Source organism: Carex rostrata, chromosome 7 (assembly GCF_964058835.1).
Source record: "Carex rostrata chromosome 7, lpCarRost1.2, whole genome shotgun sequence".
Taxonomy (NCBI): Eukaryota; Viridiplantae; Streptophyta; class Magnoliopsida; order Poales; family Cyperaceae; genus Carex; species Carex rostrata.
In genome coordinates, this window is record NC_135924.1 from 5,410,880 (window position 1) to 5,433,881 (window position 23,002).

Below are 23,002 nucleotides of genomic sequence, written 5' to 3' on the forward strand. Positions count from 1 at the left end.
GGATGCAGCAGATGCAGCCTATTTGCAATCCTCTAATCCAACTGCTTCTTCATCTCATGCCAGTTCTTCTATAGCCAATTAGTCACCTCCATGTTATTTCTAATATCTAGACTTTGTTGAATGATGTATCTCTTGCTTTGTGTAATACTCTAGGTACCTGCAGTGCTCTGATTGTCTAACAATCAGAGTATTATTTTGTTGGTTAGATAATCAGTTTGATTTGGTTGGCTATCTTGTAACAATCCTAAGACATATTTTGTATGATCGAATTAGTTTCTAATGAAACTGGTAGTTTTTAAACCACTTTTATCAAAAATAAAAAATTTAGCAAAGCATCATGATTACTTTTTTTTACAAAAATCATAAGGACCGAATCCTCAATTCGATCTCCAAATTTTACTTTTTGGAGAGACCGAATTGGGAATTCAGTCTCCACATTTTCCTCTGTTTTGGTCTGTTTCTTTCAGGAACAGCCCTTGTTTCAGCCTGTTTCTTCCAGGGACAGCCCCTATTTTTTTTCCCACATTTTCCTTTGTTTCAGCCATGTTACTGCTAGGGACAGACCTGTTTCCGCCATAAACAATATGTTTCTTCCAGCTACTGTTTTTGCCAGGGACGGCCCCTGTTTCAAAATAAAGGGAGACCAAATCCCCAATTCGGTCCAGAAAAAAGTAAAATGTGGAGATCGAATTGGAGATTCGGTCCTTATCATTTAAAAAAAAAAATCATATTGCTTTGGTAAAATTAATTTAATTAATTATAGTTTATAAAAAAAATCCATTTATGGTGCCACTTTCTGACGTCAGAGTATTTGAAAAAAAATTTGTTGAAATTATGCTAGTATCTGGAGCATTAATTTCAAGTGCCGTTTGAGTTATTGCTGCTCTCCATTTTGCTCAGCCACTGACCTGTCCAGTTGGTCCTTCTTTCTCAAACAGATTTGCAAGAGCGGAACTAAAAAATTTGAATAGGAGAGCTAATCTATCAAATGTATAATATGTGAAAAAAGGCGAAAAAAATGTGGTTAGTGAAATTTCAACCCATGATCTTACAAAGACTAATTACAACTCTTACCACTAAACTACAAACACACATTTGCTCATTTATGAGGGGGACTAAACTATATAAAAATAAATTAAATTATAACATACATAATTAAGATTTTGAAAATCATCAAGGTGACTTAGCACTCCTGACATACACGTAGATCCGCCCCTGCATATTTGACCTTGACGGCGGTCCTTGTTGTCGATCATCTTTAGTCAGGGGCGGATCTAGAGTAAACCAAAGAAGTCAAAACATTTTGTGAAAGCTGTATCAGCAATATGGTATTGCTAGCTATCAGAAATCAGGATAGACCAAGTCACAAAGCTGTCCATTTCATGTCAAACGCATTAGTTAGGACAAGGTTTTCAAGCCCAGTTGTGCTAGCTGTATCAACAGTATTTTATTTAATTAAAAGAACAAGGTAATATCGTACTTGTGTTTTTCTATCCTTCCACATTAGCAAATGAACAAATTAATTTAATCGCATTTCAATTATTGCATCGGGGTTATGACATGCGGGCCTCCTGAATCAGCCCAAATGAGTCCGTATCCTCAAAAGTAACTTAAATTCTGAATTTGAATCTGTACCGTCTGATTAGAATCCGAATTGATCCAAATCGGACGGTCCGGGCATCCAAACTCAAATTATGATCTACTTTTAGAGATCCGAATTCTCCAATGGGCGTTACTCCCTCTGATTATACATAACTCTACAAACCCATCTTCCTTCCATCAATTCCATAAACTCAGCCCATAACAGCCATTTCCGTTTAGCACTTACTAGGCCATAACCACATAGTTGTCCAGGTAAATTGTAATAATATACAGATCCGCCAAAAAGCGGATGATACATTGAATTCAAAGAAGAAGAAAAGTACATAGGACTTAAATCAAGAACTGAACTTCAAGGAGATGAAACAAAATCCACCACGGATTCTTATGTTATTTACATATATAGTAACTCAAAGCATCACACAAAAAAACAAAAACATTGTTTCATTTTATAACCATAATTAGTAACTGATACTACTCCCGCATCCTTGGCTCATCTGCCTCATTAGAACCTTGCAAAGAACAACAAAAATATTGTTACATTTCTCTTCTAAAAAATAAAATTAACAACTCAATAGAGGCTTCTCAACCTGTACCTTTCTGTTGGTGCAGATCACTTGCTACAGTAATATTATGATTATTATCAGATCCATCACCTCCGACAACTGACGTCACGGCCCCGCGTATCTTCTCCTCAATTTGCGTGCCACCAGCCATTGTCTGAGCCGTAGCCACCTCCTTCGTCACTTTCATCTCTTCCTTGCTCCCCTGCACTGCCTCTGACATCACCTCACTCAAAGCCTGATCCTCCTCCCCCGGCTTCAGCTTCTCAGATATGTACTATTTTACTGACATCCCTTTATCTTGGCTAGTGCTAACATCCCGGTTTGTTTCTGTATCGACTTCTTTTGTGGGGGAAACGCCTCAAATTTTGTGTACCACTGCTGTACCAGCATTGGAAAGTGTATAATATACTGTGGATGCTATGTTATTGCCATATTCTGCTGGAACAGTGGCCATGGATCTGAGTTTTTTGGTGTAGATTACAGTGGGTTGATCGGTGGAGCCGGTAAGAGCTGATGGTTGGGTTTATGGTTATGGTTCGAATTCTGGTTTTGGCTCGTTTGAGGTGGAAATGGCTTCAAATGATTGGATAACCGGTGTCATCCAAATTTCCTCTCCACCTGAATTGACAAACAAAAATTGTTTCTTTTAAAACTCCAGATCATGTTTAGACATTATCTAAGATACCATAATTTCTTTTATTCGATAAATATGAAGTTCTACAACCACCCACTTTATACACAAATAATCCAGCCAAACTTGGAACCGGAGACCTCTCACACGAAAAACGATTAAGCATTTAAGATACAAGAAGAATTTGATTACTTTTCAAATGGATATAGGAAAGCTTGATTAATTAAATGCTAACCCATTACAAACAAGAAGAACTAAACATTTGGTATATTTCCTACTGCATTTATTTTCAAGAAAAAAAATGCTGTAGGAGTATGAACCTATTCGGTTCATTCAAAATAAAAATTAATAACAAAAAGAACAAAACAACTTCTAGTAGTGCACATATTTTAAAGAGAGGCATCTATCATAGTAAAAAAATGCAAATGTTTTTTAAAGCTTCAAAAGCTTTAAACACACAGAATGATCCAATTATATTTCAATATACCACTCTGATCCAAGCCCAGCTTCCCCACCTCTTCCCCTTCATGAGTACCCAACAAATTAATATTTCCCTTCTGGTTAATTAGCAATACACATAAACAAATTGAAAAATCACCTAGCTGATGTCAATAAATCTGACCTTTATGCAAAGAAGTGGTCAAAGCTGCATCAGATCTTCACCACTTACCAGTGATGTCATGATCCCACGTAATTCCTTCCACCTCTTATGTGTTGCCAGTCTTATCTAAGCTGTATGCATTTCTTCCCTTTTACTCTACCTCATCAATATCCAGGCCTGGACATGCAGAGAACAAAAAATTAAGAGTTCTTTTGTAAAAAAATGTAATCAATAAGAGAAGAAAACATAGAATAGCAAGTCCTTTTCCGCTTTTGATCATATTTTAGCATATAAAAAGGACGTGTATAATTAAGATCAAGTGACACATGCTGCAAGTTTCAATTAATTACTTACAAATGAAAAGTATACTTGGTACAAACACCTAGCTAAATCTGTTGAACTTCCATTCTATGAAATTGAATTGTTGCAAGGCCAAATGTTACAATACTGATGCAAAATTGTACAGGCGAAGAGATGGTTACAGGAGTTACAAAGTAAATTAAGAATGATAACACCTGACAAACCATAGAAATTTACATTATCAGATAGCTCTAGCATTTTTTTCAAATTTTATCAAGTTACCATTATCCAAGTAGCGTTGACTCGTCTCCTCTTATCTTCAGGGCAAAGCTATGCAGTGGACTATCTTTCTTCATGTTGAGCTCTCTCCTGAGAAGTAATATGTAAAACAAAACAATTACATTCATACAGCTAATTTGACTTTGAATTTGTTAAAAAGAAAGTCAATAGAAGAAAGAAAACACAGAGAAATAGTACTGAAAAAGTACCTTGGGCTCTACAAGAAGAAAAGAGCTTCTGATCGATCCATACTGAAAACACATGCTTAATCTTTATCCGATCTGGGCTTAGAAAATGCTCAAACTGCTTACTAAATAAAGGGCAATCATTGATGCTTAGAAAATGGAGAGCATCTGGAAGCCCCTCGATCGGAAAGAATACAAACGAGTGACAACCTGAAATCTCCAACCTTGTGAGCGATTGTAGGTTCTTAAGTTCCGGCAAGAATTGAAGGTTTTTGCAGTCTTGAATCTCCAAATCTTCTAATGCTTTAAAAGTTTCTAATCCCTTTGGCAACTCACGAAGCATTGGGCACTGCTTGATACAAAGAGACGTTATACTTGAAGGTATCAAGTCATCAGGAAGCATGGTGAGATTTTCACAATGGCTTATTTCAAGATTTCGCAAAGAATCGAGTATCTTTGGTAAACGAGCCGGTAAAGTTTTCGATGGTAGCTGACTAAGGGTTAGGGAAACGAGTGAAGAGAGGCAACGCCATGAGCCCCAAATCCAATTAGTACATGCAACTACTTTCAGGTACTTAAGGGAAGGGTATCTGCGTAGGCCGACAAATGCCGGTAAGTTTTCTATTGTCAGGCTTGTTAGCAAAGGAAAGTTATGTGTGAGCCTCTGGAGATTGGCACAGTCCTTCAAAACCAATTCACTGAGATGTGACAACTCGCAATTTTCTTCTCCAATCCATGTCTCCACATTCGCCATGTTCTCAAAAACTAGCTTCTTTAGAGATGGAAAACAAATTCCGCTAGTACCGCAAAAAAATTTGCAATCTATCGATTTCAAACTATGCATTCCTTTTATATGTAGGTCCTGTAGCAGAGGTAAATTTCCAAGAGCTGGGAGTATAATGCAATCCGTGCAATCTGATAGGAAAATTGCATTCAAGTTAGATAAGTATGTTGACCCTAACCAAGAAGGAAGAATTCCTCCGGTGTACCCCACTATGCTGAGTTCTTTAATGCTACTACTCGGCTTCAAGTTTTCTAAAACCAACTCTTCATGCGACCCTCCATCCCCCCTCCAAAGAAACTTCAACTTTTCAATATGTCGCTTCTCTTGTAAATTTGCTTCTGCAGCATCATCAGAGTTCTTGACAAGATCCAAGTTTGAGATTGACAACTCTCCTTGAAGGTTATTCAAGTTCCTTAACTCACTTAAACCACAATTCCTTCTTGTGCTAACTACAAATCGAGATAGCACTTGCAGATTAGTTAGTAGTCCTATCTCTGGTGGCATTGACTCTAATTTTTCACAGGATGACACCGTTCGGTTGGCATTTGGGCATAAATAATCTAGATGCAAATCAAGGTGTAGAAGTTTCTGGAGAAACCTTGTCTCCTTGGGCAATTTTCTTAATGAGAAACAATTCCTAAGACCCAATGTCTGAAGATTGTAAAGGTTACTAACTGACTCTGGGAGTTCTTGGATGTTTGAGTTTCGGAGTTGGAGGTAACGAAGATGTTTCAGATCTCCAATATTGGTTGGTAAAGTATCAAGTTTACAATAGCTTAAATCTAAGGTTCGGAGTATTGGTAAGTTATTCAAAAGATCATCAGGTAACCTTGGAGGATAATTAATTAAGGAATCGTCGACGATGACTAAGAGTGTGTATAAGCCCTTGCAGTGATAGATTTCAGTGAATGGGTTGGGGGTACATGAAAGCTTCTCTCTTGTCAAGTCGATTGAAATGTGTCTAGTAATTTTAGATGGCTTATCAGACTTGCCAACCTCAAATATGCAACACTCCTCATATGAGATGTGTCGCGCAACTTCATGAACCATATCAGGAATGCTATACACATATCGGCCTTTATTAAGACCGCTTGTCGTTCTATGAAAAAAGGATTGTTTTACCAACCAATCAAAGTAATTATTGCCTATATCCTCAATCCTTTCCTCACTTCCCTTCACAATGAAATTTTGTGCCATCCACAATTGGACTATCCATTCCTTTTCAAACTGTCGATTTTTGGGGATTATGGAGAAATATGCTAAACAGGGCTTTATATACAAGGGAACCCGAGTGTAGCTCAATCTCATAGAGCTGATAAACTCATTCCTTTCTTCCAAAAATATATATGCTTTATTAAGCACTAGAAGAATTGAGCTAATATATATGCTTTATTAAGCACGGATCCTCCCGTACGTACTTCACATCCATTTTTTATTTTCAAAGTTCAAATGGTTGATTCAAAACTAATCAACATGATTGAAAAAAAAAATGGAGACTAAATTTTATATTTTTAAAAATTCTTTTATTATTATTTTTTTTATAGATAGAAAAAAATTGTTATGGAATGGTCCAGAAATTTTAGATCAATAATATTCTATTCATCCGAGAAAATAGTACAAGAATTTTAAAATATATAGATTTTGTCTAAGAAGAGATTTTTTATATTGAAATCATTGTTTGAATCGACTATTTAAATTTTAAAAATTAGATGTAAAATATGATGCTTTACAAAAACACCTTTAACATGTCTATGTACATACACCATTTGGTATATGTATCCTTTGAATTCACACATGGAAACGATATATTTGATTGTATGCATTCAAATTTGTATGTTTCAACCAAAACTTATTACTATATCTTTAATTCAAATTATTACAATAATCAAGTACCTCAGGAGAAGGGACCAAATTCCGACGTAGGAGTTCGGTGTTGTGCTCGTCGAGCAAATCTATCGCCTCATACCCAACATCTCTCAGTTCGTCCAGCCAATGCTTGAGAAGTTGCGAGGGATTCATCTTAGCGACGTTGAGAGTGCCGCCAATCATGGAGGTATTTTTCTGGAGATCTTTAATCTCGGTTTCGAGATCGTCCTCCAATTTCAGCTCTTCTACGAGAAAATTGGCGGTGATTTGGAACACCACTTGGAGAAACGAAGATGCAATATTATCTGCCATCCTTTGAGAAATGTTTAATTTTCCAGAGAGAGAGAGAGAGAGAGTCTGTGTGTTTTCAGAGTTGGAGGATGGAAATAATGTAGCTTTCTTATAAAAGTTGCAATGATTATGAGTAGTTAATAGTAGGAAATGGAGGGTTGACTTTGTATGTATATAGCTTTCTAATATAAGTTGTAAAGATATTTACAAGGAGTTAGGCTAACATGACATTGGTGTTATTTGAAACTAAATAACACCACATCTTAAACCCTTAGATTTGCTTTAAGATTCGTAATATCCGCTTTTACTGTTCAAGCACTTTATTTTGTACGAATCTTAAAGCAGATCTAAGGGTTTAAGATGTGATGTTATTTAGTTTCAAATAACACCAATGTCATATTAGCCTAACTCATTTACAAGTAGTTCATATATGGGGAGGGTTGACTCTATGGACAAGGTCAATCAATCATCTAAATATTTTACCAGTAGTGCCATGCATGGAGACACTCAAAGAGGCAGTTGGCACCAGTTGAAGCATATTTTAAAAATGTTCTCACCTACACAGTAGTTACATCTTATTATTATGCAATTGGCAGCTTCTGTCAAATTTTCAAAAAAGAAAATTATTTTTATAAAACCCATAGGAAGATTTTTTTTATTTTACAAATTATATGAAAATAATATAGGGTGTACATATTTTTCTCTCAAAAAAAATATCGGGTATGTGTATTAGATTGTGGTGAATTTTTCATGCAATAGAATTAAGGAACCGGACTATTGGCAGTGCTACTCAATATTTTTTTTTTAAAAGTAGTAGTATGACCACCAATTTTATAGAAATCAAGCATACTTGATTTGGTATCCAAAATAGATACCAAAATCAAATACGATAAGTCTTACAACATTTCACTATTAACATCAAAAGACATAAAAGCATACAAATAAAAACAATATCACATCAAAAACTAATCTCCTAACAAAATGAATACTAAGCAAGTAAAGGCTCAGAAGGCTCAAAATTATTTATTTTCAAAACGAGCAATTAATGTTGAATTTAATAAATTATACAAATAATAAAATATTTTATATTATCTATAAATTTTGATATATTATTTAAATTGTACAATAATTAATTATCCCTAAATTATACTAGAAGTATTTTTGTATCATCAACTGTGTCACAGTGCCAGAATTCCTATTTTAGAGCATTCAATTTGACCAAGAACAAGAAGTGTAATTAATACATAAATCAAATAAGGATTTAACTCTTCAAGGGCTGTCTGGCAGCAGATATGAAATATTCGAATATATATGAAGAAAGAGAAAACAAGCTCTGCCTAGGCCGGATTCTTCATACAATTCATACATTGCTGTGCACCCGGTACCCTGTCCATGCAATTGCGCGTGCGAACGAGATAATATAGATGAACACCCCACCCATCATTACAAACAAATAGATCGATAATGTTAGCTCGTGGCAGCTCCCGGCTGCATAGGCCCCCATGAACCCAAACAAATCCAGAATCATTGTGAACTTCAAGACTTTAATGACCCCAGGGTTGTTGTAGAACCGACTGTTCATGAGAAGAATGATTATGACAAGGGACATGATGAAAGCTGTAGAGTTGCAATAAAAAAATGCCTTGTAGCGGCGTGGAAATATGTCTTCGAGCACTGGTGTGCCTGCTATGTGACCTTGGTCGTCATTTGCTTGCCAGAAGCCGCCAGGCGGGCTCAGACCGGCCTGGTAGGTGGCCCCAGCTGCTAGAACAGCGACTACAATAAGAGATCCCTGAATCTCTTGAAACAACTTGGCTGACTCATTGGTTTCTTGTTCGGTTTGACATACTACCGGAGTCGATTGTTGGGTTCCATTGATCCGCTTGGAAATTCCTAGTGGAGAAGATGGTGCCGATTTGGGGGATGAGCTGATTCGCCCCATTTGGCTACTGTGGTGTGGTGATTCTTGATGCATTTTGATGGAAAGGAAGGGAAAGTTTCTCTGTTTTTGGTTGCCCCCTTTTGTAAATGATTGATTCAATGACTAAAGAAGCAGTGTTATATATATAGCAGCCTTGACTGGTATCACCTAAAGTAACTCAAAATAGCCTTCAAAAAAAAAAAAAAAAAAAGTAACTCAAATTATGAGTCGAGATCCAGACCATCAAATCTCTTTTAATACGATATTAAAGAATCATCCGTGTGAATACCAATTTGAACCAGATTATCCGAATCTAAACGCAAAATTTGATTTACTGTAGAGGAACCGGACTCGTGGCAACCAATAAGTGAGCTATTAGTTGATCTAAGGACTCCTTACTTTCAAACTATTAATTTCGAAATCCAGGAGTACAATTAGAACAAGCCCACCTATGTTTTTTCAAGGCAGCATTAGCTGTTACATGAAATAAATCTGCTGCAATTTCAAAGGATCGCAGGGTCGCTGTGATTCTATTCCTAAATTTTATTTAATGAATACGTAGGAATCTAAAAAGAAGTTAGTTTTTTTGCATGAATCTCAAAATATATGAATTGTTGGGGTTGCAATTGCAGGGATTCTGCGATCCTTCGAAATCGCAGCAGATTTATTTCCTCTGCTACAATTCCCTCTTGTATCTCCATTCTTATATTGTACACGTAGATGTCATAATCCGTCAACGGCTATGATTGAAAGATGAAATTTTAGATTTAATATCAATCATCTAATCAAATAATTTGTCTTATTTTGATTAAATGCATCTTTTTTACACATAGAAGTCTAAATTTAGTTAGAAATATATTCACCACATATACTGCCACACGATATGTTATAATTAAAATTGAATAGAGGACAAAATTGGAGAGAAAATCAATTGATTCATTTTCTTATTTCTCCTCTCCAGCTATCTCCATTCTTTATTTCCTTATTTAAGAATCATGATGGATTATCAATTTATTTTTAAGAATATCAAATGCTGACATTTTTTAAAAATATTTTATCAACATTTGATATCTTATCAAATTATTTGACATCTCCAAATTTAATATATTACTCAATTTATGTTATAGTGAATCTTTTTACAATTTTACTTCTTCAATTTTGATAAGATAAAATATTATTTTTTATTATGTTCAAATTCGTTATCAATTATAGTTGTTAATTATATGGATAACATATATTGAGAAGGAATTTTAGTAACATTAACTATAATTACTGCCACAAAATGGAGCAACTAATTTATTAATACGAATTCACTTTCACTAAATATTTTTTGTCCTTTTGGCTTTTGCCTATAAGATATATATATATATATATTTCTACAAGTTATTTGTCTTTTTTCTTTTTTTTTATCAAATCTCTTTACTCACATCTAAGTTTGAAATGCAAATTGTAAATTAAACTCTTAATCTTCTTTATTTTATAATATGTTTTCGTTGCAACACACGGATACAATACTAGTATATATTTATGAAGTTATTGTCCAGTTATTAGAATCTGATTTAGTCAAAATAAGGTTGCTAGTTTGCTTCCTTCCTGTGAAGTCATGTACGTACTTCCAAAGGAAAAAAAAAGCCAAAATAAGATTAGAGAATCTTTGAATGTTAAACTTTCCAGGCGATCGAGTTCATTGAACAAGTATTATTATAAGTGTGAACAAGAAAGTTCACATCTGATATTGGGTTATATTAGAGAGTTCGATTCCTCCTCACGACTTCGGGTTATATTAGAGAGTTCGATTCCCCCTCACGACTTCGCAGCTTCTATCAAGGTTTTTAAAAAAAAGATATTGGGTTATATTAATTATAAAGACTTCAAATCGATAAGCTATCACCAGATAAGCCCTCCCCATACTGGTCCTCTTGCCAAGTTGCCGGATATGTAGATAATAGCGGACATGTAGATCTAGGGGTGTCAATGGGTACGATACGGATAGGGTGAAACCATTTTCATATTCTGTCCACTTAAGAATTGACCTTACTCATATATCATATTCATACTAGGACTGGGCAAAAAAGTTCGAACTCGTAACTCGCTCATTTACAGCTCGTTTAACTCGGCTCATTTACAACTCGAGTTGGCCAACTCGTTTAATAAATGAGCTGAGTTCGAGTTGGCCCCAACTCGCTCATTTATAACTCGAGTTACATAAAGTTACATAGTATTAGTCACAATAAATTCCAAAATAATCAAATCCGAATCTCTAGACTGTTATTTGTGCTTTGAGATTCGTGTAAAATATGTTTGAACTTGTATTGTAATACTATCACTGGTTAAACGAGTTGTGAGCCAACTCGAGTTGATAACGAGCTGAGTTTGAACTTGTGTTGTAATACTATCACTGGTTAAACGAGTTATAAATGAGTTGTGAGCCAACTCGAGTTGATAACGAGCTGAGTTCGAGTTGGCTCTACAACTCGTTATTATCATCTCAACTCGAGTTGGCTCGCTCGTTTATTAAATGAGCCGAGTTCGAGTTGGGAGTAACTCGCTCAAACTCAGCTCATTTACAGCCCTAATCCATACCCGTTAAGAATTTGTCTTACTCTACCCTACCCATACCCATTAAGATTAGCGGGTAACGAAACGGTAGTGGGCAAATAACGAATAATACAAATATAATAGTTTTATTATTTTTACAAATAAAGCATCAAAACTTATCATATCATACATATGCAATCAGAATTACTAATATAAAATATAAATATGCAATTAATTCTAAGTAATAGTTTTTTATTAAGCAAAAAAATCAAAATCACAAATATCTCTTCTAACAAATTCAATTCCTTAACTAAATAATAAAACATTCAAATAAAAAGTAAAATATTTAGCATAATATTCTTTGAGTAAGACTACGGTGCTATGGGTCAATATTTGATTTTTCAAAATTCTTACGGTCAATCCGAACCATTCATCTTGTTCTCCATATTAATATGTGTTTGGAGACCAAATTTTATATTTTTTTGGAAAATTTTTACTATTTTTTTAGATAGGTAAAAAATCACTTGATGTAAAAAATTCTGCACCATTCAGATATTTGATTTTTTGCCTATCTAAAAAAATAGTAAAAAATTTCCAAAAAATGTAAAATTTGGTCTCCAAACACATATTAATATGGAAAACAAGATGAACAGTTCGGATCGACCTTTAGGATTTTGAAAACTCGAATATTGAGCCGTAGCACCGTAGCCCTCTATGCAACCCATAGCACCGTAGTCTTACTCATATTCTTCTTATGATATAATTTATTTTATCTAATTACCCGTTACCTAATGGGTACGAAATAACCTGTACCCGTACCCATATCTGTTTATCTAACGAAAAAAAATCATTACCCGTATCCATACCCAATAAGTTAACTAATAAAAAAATTTACCCATATCCGTCTTATCGAATACAATACGGGTAGGGTAAACGGGTAAATGGGTGTCATTGACACCCCTATGCAGATCTCAGAAGTGAATGTGCATAATACGGCTTCCCAACGGATAGCAATTTTGTAATAGCTTATTGACTGTTGACTCCAGAGTAAACATCCAAAAGTTTTTTTTTTTAGAGTAGAATATAATATTAATCTCTTTTGTTTTCTCCCTTGCAAGTTGCAACACATAATTGATGGGCCAGTTTACACTTTTCTGGTTAGGCTCTGAATAAAAGAACTGAGCCCATTCAAAGTCTGGGTCAGTAGTCAAGACCGGTAACAATCTCAATAAAACCAATTTTGAAAATAAAAGGAACAATTAAGCCAGAGGCAAATTCTTTGGTCACATTGTTCAATGTCAAATCACATGTGCGAAATTTATATATAATTGATACTTGGAGTTAGGCTGGGGTGCTATGGATAGCATAGTGGCCTCCCGTGCTACGGCTCAATATTCAAGTTTTCAAAATCCAAACGGTCGATCCGAATCGTTCATCTTATTCTCCATATTAATATCTGCTTGGAGACCAAATTTTATAATTTTCTGAATTTTTTTACTATTTATTAAGCCACTTTGAAAATCGCTAATCCAACGGTTTTACTGTTTTGTGCAGCCACCGTTGGATCAACAATTTTGTAAAATACTTAATAAATAGTAAAAAAATTCAAAAAATGTAAAATTTGGTCTCCAAGCAGATATTAATATGGAGAATAAGATGAACGGTTCGGATCGACCGTTTGAATTTTGAAAACTCGAATATTGAGCCGTAGCATAGAGGCCTCTATGCTATCCATAGCACCCCAGCCTAACTCTTGATACTTGATACATATATATAAAGAATGATTTGCACTCTGATTTCTGACTGTTCAACAGTGGTGACTGAGGTTGTAATTATTCCAATACAATCTGGAATCCATTGCTTTGTAAAATAGGAATTCTGATTGAGTCAAAATAGGGTTGCTAGTTTGCTTCCTTCCTGTGAAATCATGTACGTACTTCAAAAGGAAAAAAAAAAAAACAAAATAAGATAGAGAATCTTTCAACGTTAAACTTTCCCGGCGAGTTCATTGAACAAGTATTATTATATTATAGTGTGAACAAGAAAGTTCACATCTGATATTGGGTTATATATTTATTAATTATAAAGACTTCAAATAGATAAGCTATCACCAGATAAGCCATCTCCATAGAGTCTGCAGCGTCTGCATTAACTCAAAAGAGCATCTTTTGAGTTAATAGATATCAGCCTACATATTATAAACGGAGTCCCTCCGGTCCTCCATCTATAACATAGGGGATCTTTAATTTTAATGCGGATCTAATTTGCAAGAATCTCAAAGCTTATTAAACAGTCCAGATACATTCATTCAAAAGATTCATTTTTGAGTTAATGCAGAGGATACGAATTCCTCCCGATACTGGTCCTCTTACCATAATTTTTTTTTTTTTTTTTTTGGGGGGGGGGGGGGGGGGGGGGGGGGGGGGGGGGGATCATGGCAGAAGCTAAACGGAAATAAATCTGCTGCGATTCCAAATTCCCTGCAATCCCTGTGATTTCAAATTCCCTCCCTTCATTTGTTTAGAGATTTGTACATAAAAGGTAACTCCTCTTTGAGATTTGTGCATTTTAGAATCTCTAAACAAATGAAAGGAGAAATTTAGAATAGCAGGGATTGCAGAAAATTTGGAATCACAGCAGATTTATTTCCGAAGCTAAACATCCAAAAGTTGGAATAGATTTTAGAGTAGAATATAATATTAATCTCTTTTGTTTTCTCCCTTGCAAGTTGCAACACATAATTGATGGGCCAGTTTACACTTTTCTTGTTAGGCTCTGAATAAAAGAACTGAACCCATTCAAAGTCTGGGTCAGTAGTCAAGACCGGTAACAATCTCAATAAAAACCAATTTTGAATTCAGACCTGTGTAATCCACTGGAATTTTCTGAGAGCTTAGAATTGAAACTATGCCAATTCAAACCGTTGGAATCCGCCTACCTTACGAGTGATGCGTCTACATGTGAAAATTTTAAACATTCGAATTAATTTAGTATAAAGTCAATAGGTCAAAATTAAAATATTAATAGATTAACTTTAGTGCATTCATTTTTTGAACGTTTTTGACTGCTTGACTTTATAATAAATTAATTTGAATGTTTAAAATTTTCACATGTAGACGCATCACTCGTAAGATAGGCAGATTTCAACGATTCGGATTCGTCATTTGAAACCGATTTCATAGATTTTGGAGTTAAGCTCACCAAACACTTTGGTGAGCTTAAGAACACCCTAGTTCTACTCTAATTAATAAGTGCGGTAACTAGTTTATCACTAATCAGGCCGTGATAAGTACGGTAATTAATCAGGCCGTAACTAAATTTTTTGTTGAGATTCATGCATACTTGAACAGTTGGAATCAGAATAACAGGTTCCTGTTATTCCGAACCTGTTATTCCCTTATAATAACAGCAGACTTATTTCGGACATGGCTACGGTGCTATGGGTTGCATAGAGGCATCCCGTGCTATGGCTCAATATTCGACTTTTCAAAATCCAAACGGTCAATCCGAACCGTTCATCTTGTTCTCCATATTAATATGTGTTTGGAGATCAAATTTTACATTTTTTGAAAAAATTTTACTATTTTTTTAGATTTATTGAAAATCGCTGTTTTTCAGACAAATCTGGACCATAAAAAACAGCGATATTCAATAAATCTAAAAAAATAGTAAAAAATTTCCAAAAAATGTAAAATTTGGTCTCCAAACACATATTAATATGGAGAATAAGATGAACGGTTCGGATCGACCATTAGAATTTTGAAAAGTTAAATATTGAGCCGTAGCACAGGAGGCCTCTATGCAACCCATAGCATATTAGCCAAATCCGACTTATTTCCTTCTTTTACTGTGTTTTCCCTTGTTAATTGGTATGCTTTTTTTGCCTCATTTTTTACCCACCAAGTCTGTTTCTTTTTTCTTTTGTTTTCCCTAGTAGGAGCTTGGAGATGCGATCAAAGTATATATACCTTATATTTAGTACAATTTAGGTAAAATAAAAAACGATAAACCCCAATTAAACACAAGCAGCTTAGAAATCATACCAGTCATTTCTGTTATTTACATTAAATTGTTTTTACCCAAAATATTCAATTTCGGCCAATATTTTATGGAAACTGATATGAGTACCCGCGCTACAGTACCTGCACAGTACCTGCACCTAAACTGTCATATATAATTGTTTGTGGGGACCCAACTGCCATAACTACACTTCAGATCTGTAACTTTTTTTTTAATATTAATAGTCAAATCTTGAAGTATGTAGTCCAAAGAACACAAGTATTTATATTTATATAGTAAACAATGTAAATGATAAATTAATTATTTTTAAATAATCATACTCGCACTTTTTTTTAAATTTCTAATGTCGTACCCGCACCTAAACTGCCATAATTGCTTGTGGGGACCGCAACTGCTCTAGATCTGTAAGTTTATTTTAAAATATTAATAGTCAAATCTTGAAGTATATAATTCAAAGAACACAAGTATTTATATCTATATAGTAAACAATGTAAATGATAAATTAATTATTTTTAAATAATCGTACCCGCACCTATTTTTGAAATTTCTGACATCGTACCCGCACCTAAACTGCCATAATTGCTTGTGGGGACCGCAATCGTTCTAGATCTATAACTCTTTTTTTAATATTAATAGTCAAATCTTGAAGTATATAGTTCAAAGAACACAAGTATTTATATCTATATAATAAACAATGTTGCAATTTTTACATAACTGCTTGTGGGGACCTAAACTGCCATAATCTTGTAATTGAATCCCTCCTCTTTTTACATATAACACTGAAAGTATCAATATCTAAGTATTGAAAGTATTTATATCTATGGACTGAAGTATTTATTTTTATGAGGTCAACTATTTTTGTTAGAGAAATGTTGATGCGGAATTAGTGCCGAGGCTTTGAAAGGGTGCTGCTAGAATTTTAGAATAATAATTAGTTAAGACTATATAATATCTTTTTAGAATAATAATTAGTGGATACAGAGTATGGCTAACGCGCTTCCTCTAGCATATGGGCCGAAATGCTTCTGGTGGAAATTTAAAATTTCAAAATTCAAAAAGTCGATCTGAACCGTTCATCTTCTTCTCCATATTAATATCTACTTGGAGACCAAATTTTACATTTTTCTGAATTTTTTTACTATTTATTAAGCCACTTTGAAAATTGCTGATCCAACGGTGGCTTACCAAACAGTAAAAATCAGAAGCTACCGTTGGATCAGCGATTTTCAAAATGGCTTAATAAATAGTAAAAAAATTCAGAAAAATGTAAAATTTGGTCTCCAAGCAGATATTAATATGGAGAAGAAGATGAACGGTTCAGATCGACTTTTTGGATTTTGAAATTTCAAATTTCCACCGGAAGCATTTCGGCCCATATGCTAGAGGAAGCGTGTTAGCCGTACTCAGTGGATACAATATAATTAGTGGGGACCATAATATATTATTCCTCTAAATGTAATTACTGTAGCGCAGGTACAAAAATGATTATTCATATTTTATCCATGCCTGATTTGTTCAGCTTCCCCTCCTCTGTTAGGCTACATAAGATAGAATGATTTGCGCCAGCATTTGAATTTACGGTACTGGCCGGTACTTATTTTTTATAAGTTAAATAGAAATGCACATAATTGCAATAATTTAATTTGTAGCATCAACTACAATTTTGGTATGTTATTTTTTGTAGCACTAGGTGCCAAGCAACCGGTACCAGCCAAATAATTAAGGATCATGTTAAAAAATTGAGAAACCAAAAAAGTCAAAAACTTTTTGTGCCGAATTTTGTATTTATAAAATAAAAAATAAATAAAAACCAAATCGCTTCAGATTGTGGAGAATTTGAGAAATATCCAAGCTGCTAAACTATTTTACAGTCCCAAAAATTAGGAGCCGCCATATACCCCTGCGATCCAAGTCTAGGGGACTTCAAATGGTTCTGCGGCAACATTTATTTTTTTTCTTAATAATTTTAATTATCATACAAAATAATTCTGTATTGAATAATTATGCAACACATAACAAAAATTCCTGATATTTGTGCCACTTACAAAGAATTGGTTTCCAATAAAACATGGTTCTCTGTACCATTTATAAAAAAAAAATAACAATGGAGCCGCAGAACCATTTGAAGACGTATATGACCCGGGACGGAGCTAGACTTTCGAACTATGAGGGTCAAACACATAATGACAATTAATCATATAAAATTTTCATGTTAAAAATGGAGATCAATTTACGGAATTTGTGGCATTTCACTCTAAATGGAGATCAATTGATCCCATTCATATGAGCTCTCTCCGCCTCCGTTTTTTGAGACTGCATAACGGTTTGACGGCCTGAATATTCCTCAAATTCCCCAGATTCTCCAGGTAATTTGATTTTTCTTTTTTTTGTGATTAATGTATAAATAAAAATTTCGGCTTTTTGTGAAAGCTGTATCAGCAATATGGTATTGTTAGCTATCAGGATAGACCAAGTCACAAGGCTGTCCACTTCATGTCAAACGCATTAGTTAGAACAAGGTTTTCAAGCCCAGTTGTGCTAGCTGTATTAACAATATTTTACTTAATTAAAAGAACAGGTAATATGGATTCCCAAGAGAATTCAAGAGGAACTGAATTTGAATAATGTGGCTTTAAAAAAATCCCTTGCTCATCAAAGAATTGTCAAATCTAATTAATTTGTAATGCGCAGCATAGGGTGGCCATTGCAAACTCAAAATTAGAATCCGAATAGACCCAAAGTTAGAATTCATGAATCCGTGACCATTATGAATTAGACAGTCCGGGCATTCAAACTCGAATTATGATTTTGAGAGATCCGAATTCTCCAATGGGCCTAAGTTGCTCCCTCTGCTTGTACATACTCTATAAACACAATTTTCCTGTACTAAACCAAACATCCATCAATTCCATACACTCAGGCCCATAACAGCCATTTCCGTTTATCACTTACTGTGATAACTACAGTTATCCAGCTTAATTGTAATAATATACAAATCCGCTTTTATACATTAAATTCAAATAAGAAAAAAGTACATAGGACTTTCTTCAAGAACAGGATTTTAAAGAGATGAAACAAAATCCACCAGGGATTCTTATGTTATTTACATATATAGTAACTCAAAAGCATCACACAAAAAAACAAAAATATTGTTTAATTTTATAACCATTATTAATTACTAACTTGTACTACTCCCGCATCCTTGGTTCAGCTGCCTCATTAGAACCTTGCAAAGAACAACAAAAATATTGTTACATTTCTCTTCTTCTAAAAAATAAAATTAACTCAATAGAGGCTTCTCAAGCTGTACCTTTCTCTTGCTGCAGATCACTTGCTACAGTAGTTTTATTGGATTTATCACCGCCTCCAACCACTGACGTCACGGCCCCGCATATCCTCTCTACCATTCGCGTACCACCAGCCATTGCCTGAGCCTTCTTCGTCGTATCTTCCTTGCTCCCCTGCACTGCCTCCGATATCACCTCGCTCAAAGCCTGATCCTCCTCCCCCGGCTTCAGCTTATCAGATACGTACTCTTTTACCGACCCCCCTTTATCTTGGCTAACATCCCGGTTTGTCTCTGTATTGACTTCTTTTGTGGGGGAGCCGCCTCGAATTTTCTGTACCACTGCTGTACCAGCAGTGGAAAGTGTATCGTATACTGTGGATGCTATGTTCTTGCCATATTCTGCAGTGGCCATGGATCTGAGTTTCTCGGTGTAGGTTACAGTGGGTTGATCAGTGGAGCCGGTAGGAGCTGATGGTTGGGTTTCTGGTTTTGATTCGAGTTCTGGTTTTGGTTCGAGTTTGGGTTTTGCTTCGTTTGAGACAGAAATGGCTTCAAATGATTGGATAACCGGTGTCATCCCAATATCCTCTCCACCTGAATCGACACGCAAAAATTGTTTCTTCTAAAACTCCATATCATGTTTAGACATTATCTAAGATACCACAATTTCTTTTATTCGATAAATATAAAGTCAAACCACCCCGAATTTGGGCCCGGGCATGAAACTAAAATTGTCCTAAGCCAAGGTCCAATTAAGATCAACATTTCAGTCTGATTTTGCATTGTTTTTTGTTTGGCAACAAATAATATTTTTGGCCCTTTTGGAACAAGGAACCCCCCTTTTTACATAAATTTTCATTATTTGTCATATATTCCAAATGATGTACCTCTGGCTGGTGGATTTGTAGACTTTGGAACAGCTGGATCCTCCTCCACATCTCCAATTACATCCCCCGACGGCACTTTCTCCGGTTCAAACTTCTCAGCATCTCCAATCGAAACCTTCTGGGGCTCCGAAGCTGCAATTAGTTCGTATTTCTCAGACACTCAAAACACATAAATCAATCATAAACTATATCAAAACATATCTAACAAATCCCAACAAATATATATATAGAAAAAAAGAATTACTCGGGTCGCTGTTATCTAACAAATACCAACAAAACTCCAGATCCTGTTTAGACATAATCTAAGATACCGCAATTTTTTTTATTCGACAAATATAAAGTCAAACCACCCCGAATTGGGGCCCAGGCATGAAACTAAAAATTGTCCTAAGCCAAGGTCTCAATATTTCAGTCTGATTTGCATTGTTTTTGTTTGACAACAACAAATTATATTTTCAGCCTTTTTGGAACCCTAAACACCTTTTTACATAAATTATATTTATTTGTTTCATATTCAAAATGATAAATATACCTCTGGCTGGTGGATTTGTAGACTTTGGAGCAACTGGATCCTCCTTCACATCTCCAATTACATTCCCAAAGGGCACTTTCTCCGGTTCAAACTTCTCAGCATCTCCAATCGAGACCTTCTGGGGCTCCGAAGCTGCAATTAGTTCGCATTTCTCAGACACTCAAAACACATAAATCAATCATAAACTATATCAAAACATATCTAACAAATCCCAACAAATATATATATAGAAAAAAAGAATTACTCGGGTCACTGTTATCTAACAAATACCAACAAAACTCCAGATCCTGTTTAGACATAATCTAAGATACCGCAATTTTTTTTATTCGACAAATATAAAGTCAAACCACCCCGAATTTGGGCCCAGGCATGAAACTAAAAATTGTCCTAAGCCAAGGTCTCAATATTTCAGTCTGATTTGCATTGTTTTTGTTTGACAACAACAAATTATATTTTCAGCCTTTTTGGAACCCTAAACACCTTTTTACATAAATTCTATTTATTTGTTTCATATTCAAAATGATATATATACCTCTGGCTGGTGGATTTGTAGACTTTGGAGCAACTGGATCCTCCTTCACATCTCCAATTACATTCCCAAACGGCACTTTCTCCGGTTCAAACTTCTCAGCATCTCCAATCGAGACCTTCTGCTGCTCCGAAGCTGCAATTAGTTTGCATTTCTCAGACACTCAAAAACACATAAATCTACCATATATTATATCAAAACACATCAAACAAATACCAACAAATATATATAGAAAAAAAAATTACTCGGGGCACTGTTAATATTCGGATCGACATCCTCTTTGTACCCATCCTCCTCTACTTCCATCTCCTCTTCATCTGAGATAATATCGGACTCGCGATTTGGGCCATCTTCGTGCTTCTTTTTGCCCATTTTGATTTTGATCTTATTTACTTTATCTTTAACCTGTTGCATAACGGTCGGCTTCTCCTCAGCTTCTATTCCTACATAAAATTTTAGCACAACAAATAGATCAAAATCAAATTGAGATGATATCTCACAAGAAATTGCTTTCTGATTTGAATTGAATATTTATCAGTATGGAGACCTGCACTATGCGGATCGACTTCATGGCCATGATGAGGTGCAGAAGGCTGACTCATCTGCATGATTACTGGTAAAAGAGAGAACAGAGAGAAATTGAACTAAGAATTAGAGGGGAGAATGATCAAGTGTTATAACAACAGGTGCTGAGAAAGGAAAGGATAGAGCTGGGCAGGAGTCGGTAGCCAGCTCAGTGGACACGTGGATGTCGGCATATCGAAGAAGGTCCCGGAAGGAGCGCGCGTGTCACTTCTTGGGAGGTGCGAAACTAAAATTATTCCTTGTTTGAAAACTGGGGATCAAAGCAACTTTTTTTCTTTCCTTTTTTTCTTAGAATGGGCTTGAACCATTTTAATTAAGGCCTCTACTGTAGGATCACAAATCCTTTGCTAAGATTGGGCCTCAAATTAGTTGACAAGTATTTTGGATGGTGGGGTTCACTATTTTTCAGTTTTAGATTAATTCAGAAACGGTGCCTCCCTCATTTTATGGTTTTAGATTAATTCAGAAACGGTACCTATTTAGAATGGCACAGGGACAATACTATTTGTGCTTTCAGATTTGTGCAAAGTTAAAAGAACTGTCTAGATCCACTTATTATAAAAAAAAAATCTTTTACGGTACCTGGGAGAATACAGATTGAATTCGCATCCTCTGAGATATCTCATATTTTGCGTGGCTTTTTGGAAAATCTGAACCGTTCAAATACGTTCTGGACGAATCTCGAAGCTCAAATAATACTAGGCCCCTGCGCTACCCCGAATAGGCACCGGACACGTCGGTCACGCAAAAGTTGAGATATCTCAGAGGATACGCACTCATACAGATTCCAAATTAGGAGCTCGAACGGGCTCGGATTCTCTATGGTAATTGCTAAGTAGAAAAATAAATTATTTTTCATCAGAACCAATTAGTCAAAAGATAGAATAACTTTTCTTATACAGATAATATGTTTTTATTTTCTAATAAGAATAGAATGGGTAATTTATAAAATTAAATTAGTTCAATGGAAAAGTCAATTAATCGGGTAATTTACGAGTTTTTGAAATTTAAACGGTCATATTGGATATTATACATTTTAGAGGGAGAATATTTAATTTCGAGATTTTTGAGGGGTATACATAAAATTCCCCCTTATATTTTAATGGGTCTGAATAATTTTAATTAAGGGCTCTACCGTTGGATGAGATTTTTTAATCCTTGCTAAAATTGGGCCTTGAATTAGGGAAAGATATCTAACAGGCTCGGATTCTCTCTGGTTATTGCTAAAAAAGGGTAGAATAATATGCGCTTAATTGAGATTATGAACTACTTAATTCCCATTTTGATAAATCATCATTTAATTTTGTGCAATTGTGCTTCTAGTCCTAATAGCTCAGTAGATGATTACAAATTTGTAGATAAACCTTGTCTCATCATTTAATTTGTAGAGCAAGGAAGAGAAACCAGAATCAGAAGCTAGATCAATCCAATAAGGAGATATCAATTGGATTGAACAATTCATTTTATTTAATTTTAATCCAGCACATGTGGCACAATGAAAAATCTTATTAAAAAAATGTAACAGCAAACTAATTTTAATTTAGCAGTAATGAATATAATAATATGTACACATTATTTACATAAAAATATTATGTGAAT

General features: G+C 35.0%; 2 protein-coding genes across 7 annotated transcripts; both read right to left on the bottom strand.

Annotated features, from left to right (window-relative positions):
- Nucleotides 1–1,881: 1,881 nt before the first annotated feature.
- LOC144557437 (uncharacterized) lies at nucleotides 1,882–21,517 on the bottom strand. Of its 5 annotated transcripts, none has more exons than XM_078306008.1 (7): nucleotides 21,366–21,516; nucleotides 21,064–21,261; nucleotides 20,822–20,953; nucleotides 20,290–20,421; nucleotides 19,758–19,889; nucleotides 18,892–19,464; nucleotides 1,882–2,111 (listed from the first exon to the last, which is right to left on the bottom strand). In XM_078306008.1, exons 1-7 carry the CDS (start codon nucleotides 21,424–21,426, stop codon nucleotides 2,074–2,076), a joined length of 1,266 nt encoding a protein of 421 aa, XP_078162134.1. In that variant the 5' UTR covers nucleotides 21,427–21,516; the 3' UTR covers nucleotides 1,882–2,073. The 5 variants fall into 5 exon arrangements, with proteins under 5 accessions (XP_078162134.1, XP_078162133.1, XP_078162137.1 ...); XM_078306007.1 differs by lacking the exon at nucleotides 1,882–2,111 and adding an exon at nucleotides 18,488–18,807 and having other exon boundaries at nucleotides 21,366–21,515; XM_078306011.1 differs by lacking the exons at nucleotides 1,882–2,111; nucleotides 19,758–19,889 and adding an exon at nucleotides 18,488–18,807 and having other exon boundaries at nucleotides 21,366–21,517.
- LOC144557438 (uncharacterized) lies at nucleotides 2,793–4,967 on the bottom strand. 2 transcript variants are annotated; one of them, XM_078306013.1, is made up of 3 exons: nucleotides 4,186–4,967; nucleotides 3,980–4,066; nucleotides 2,793–3,574 (listed from the first exon to the last, which is right to left on the bottom strand). In XM_078306013.1, exons 1-2 carry the CDS (start codon nucleotides 4,913–4,915, stop codon nucleotides 4,050–4,052), a joined length of 747 nt encoding a protein of 248 aa, XP_078162139.1. In that variant the 5' UTR covers nucleotides 4,916–4,967; the 3' UTR covers nucleotides 2,793–3,574; nucleotides 3,980–4,049. The 2 variants fall into 2 exon arrangements, with proteins under 2 accessions (XP_078162139.1, XP_078162138.1); XM_078306012.1 differs by having other exon boundaries at nucleotides 3,935–4,066.
- Nucleotides 21,518–23,002: the final 1,485 nt, after the last annotated feature.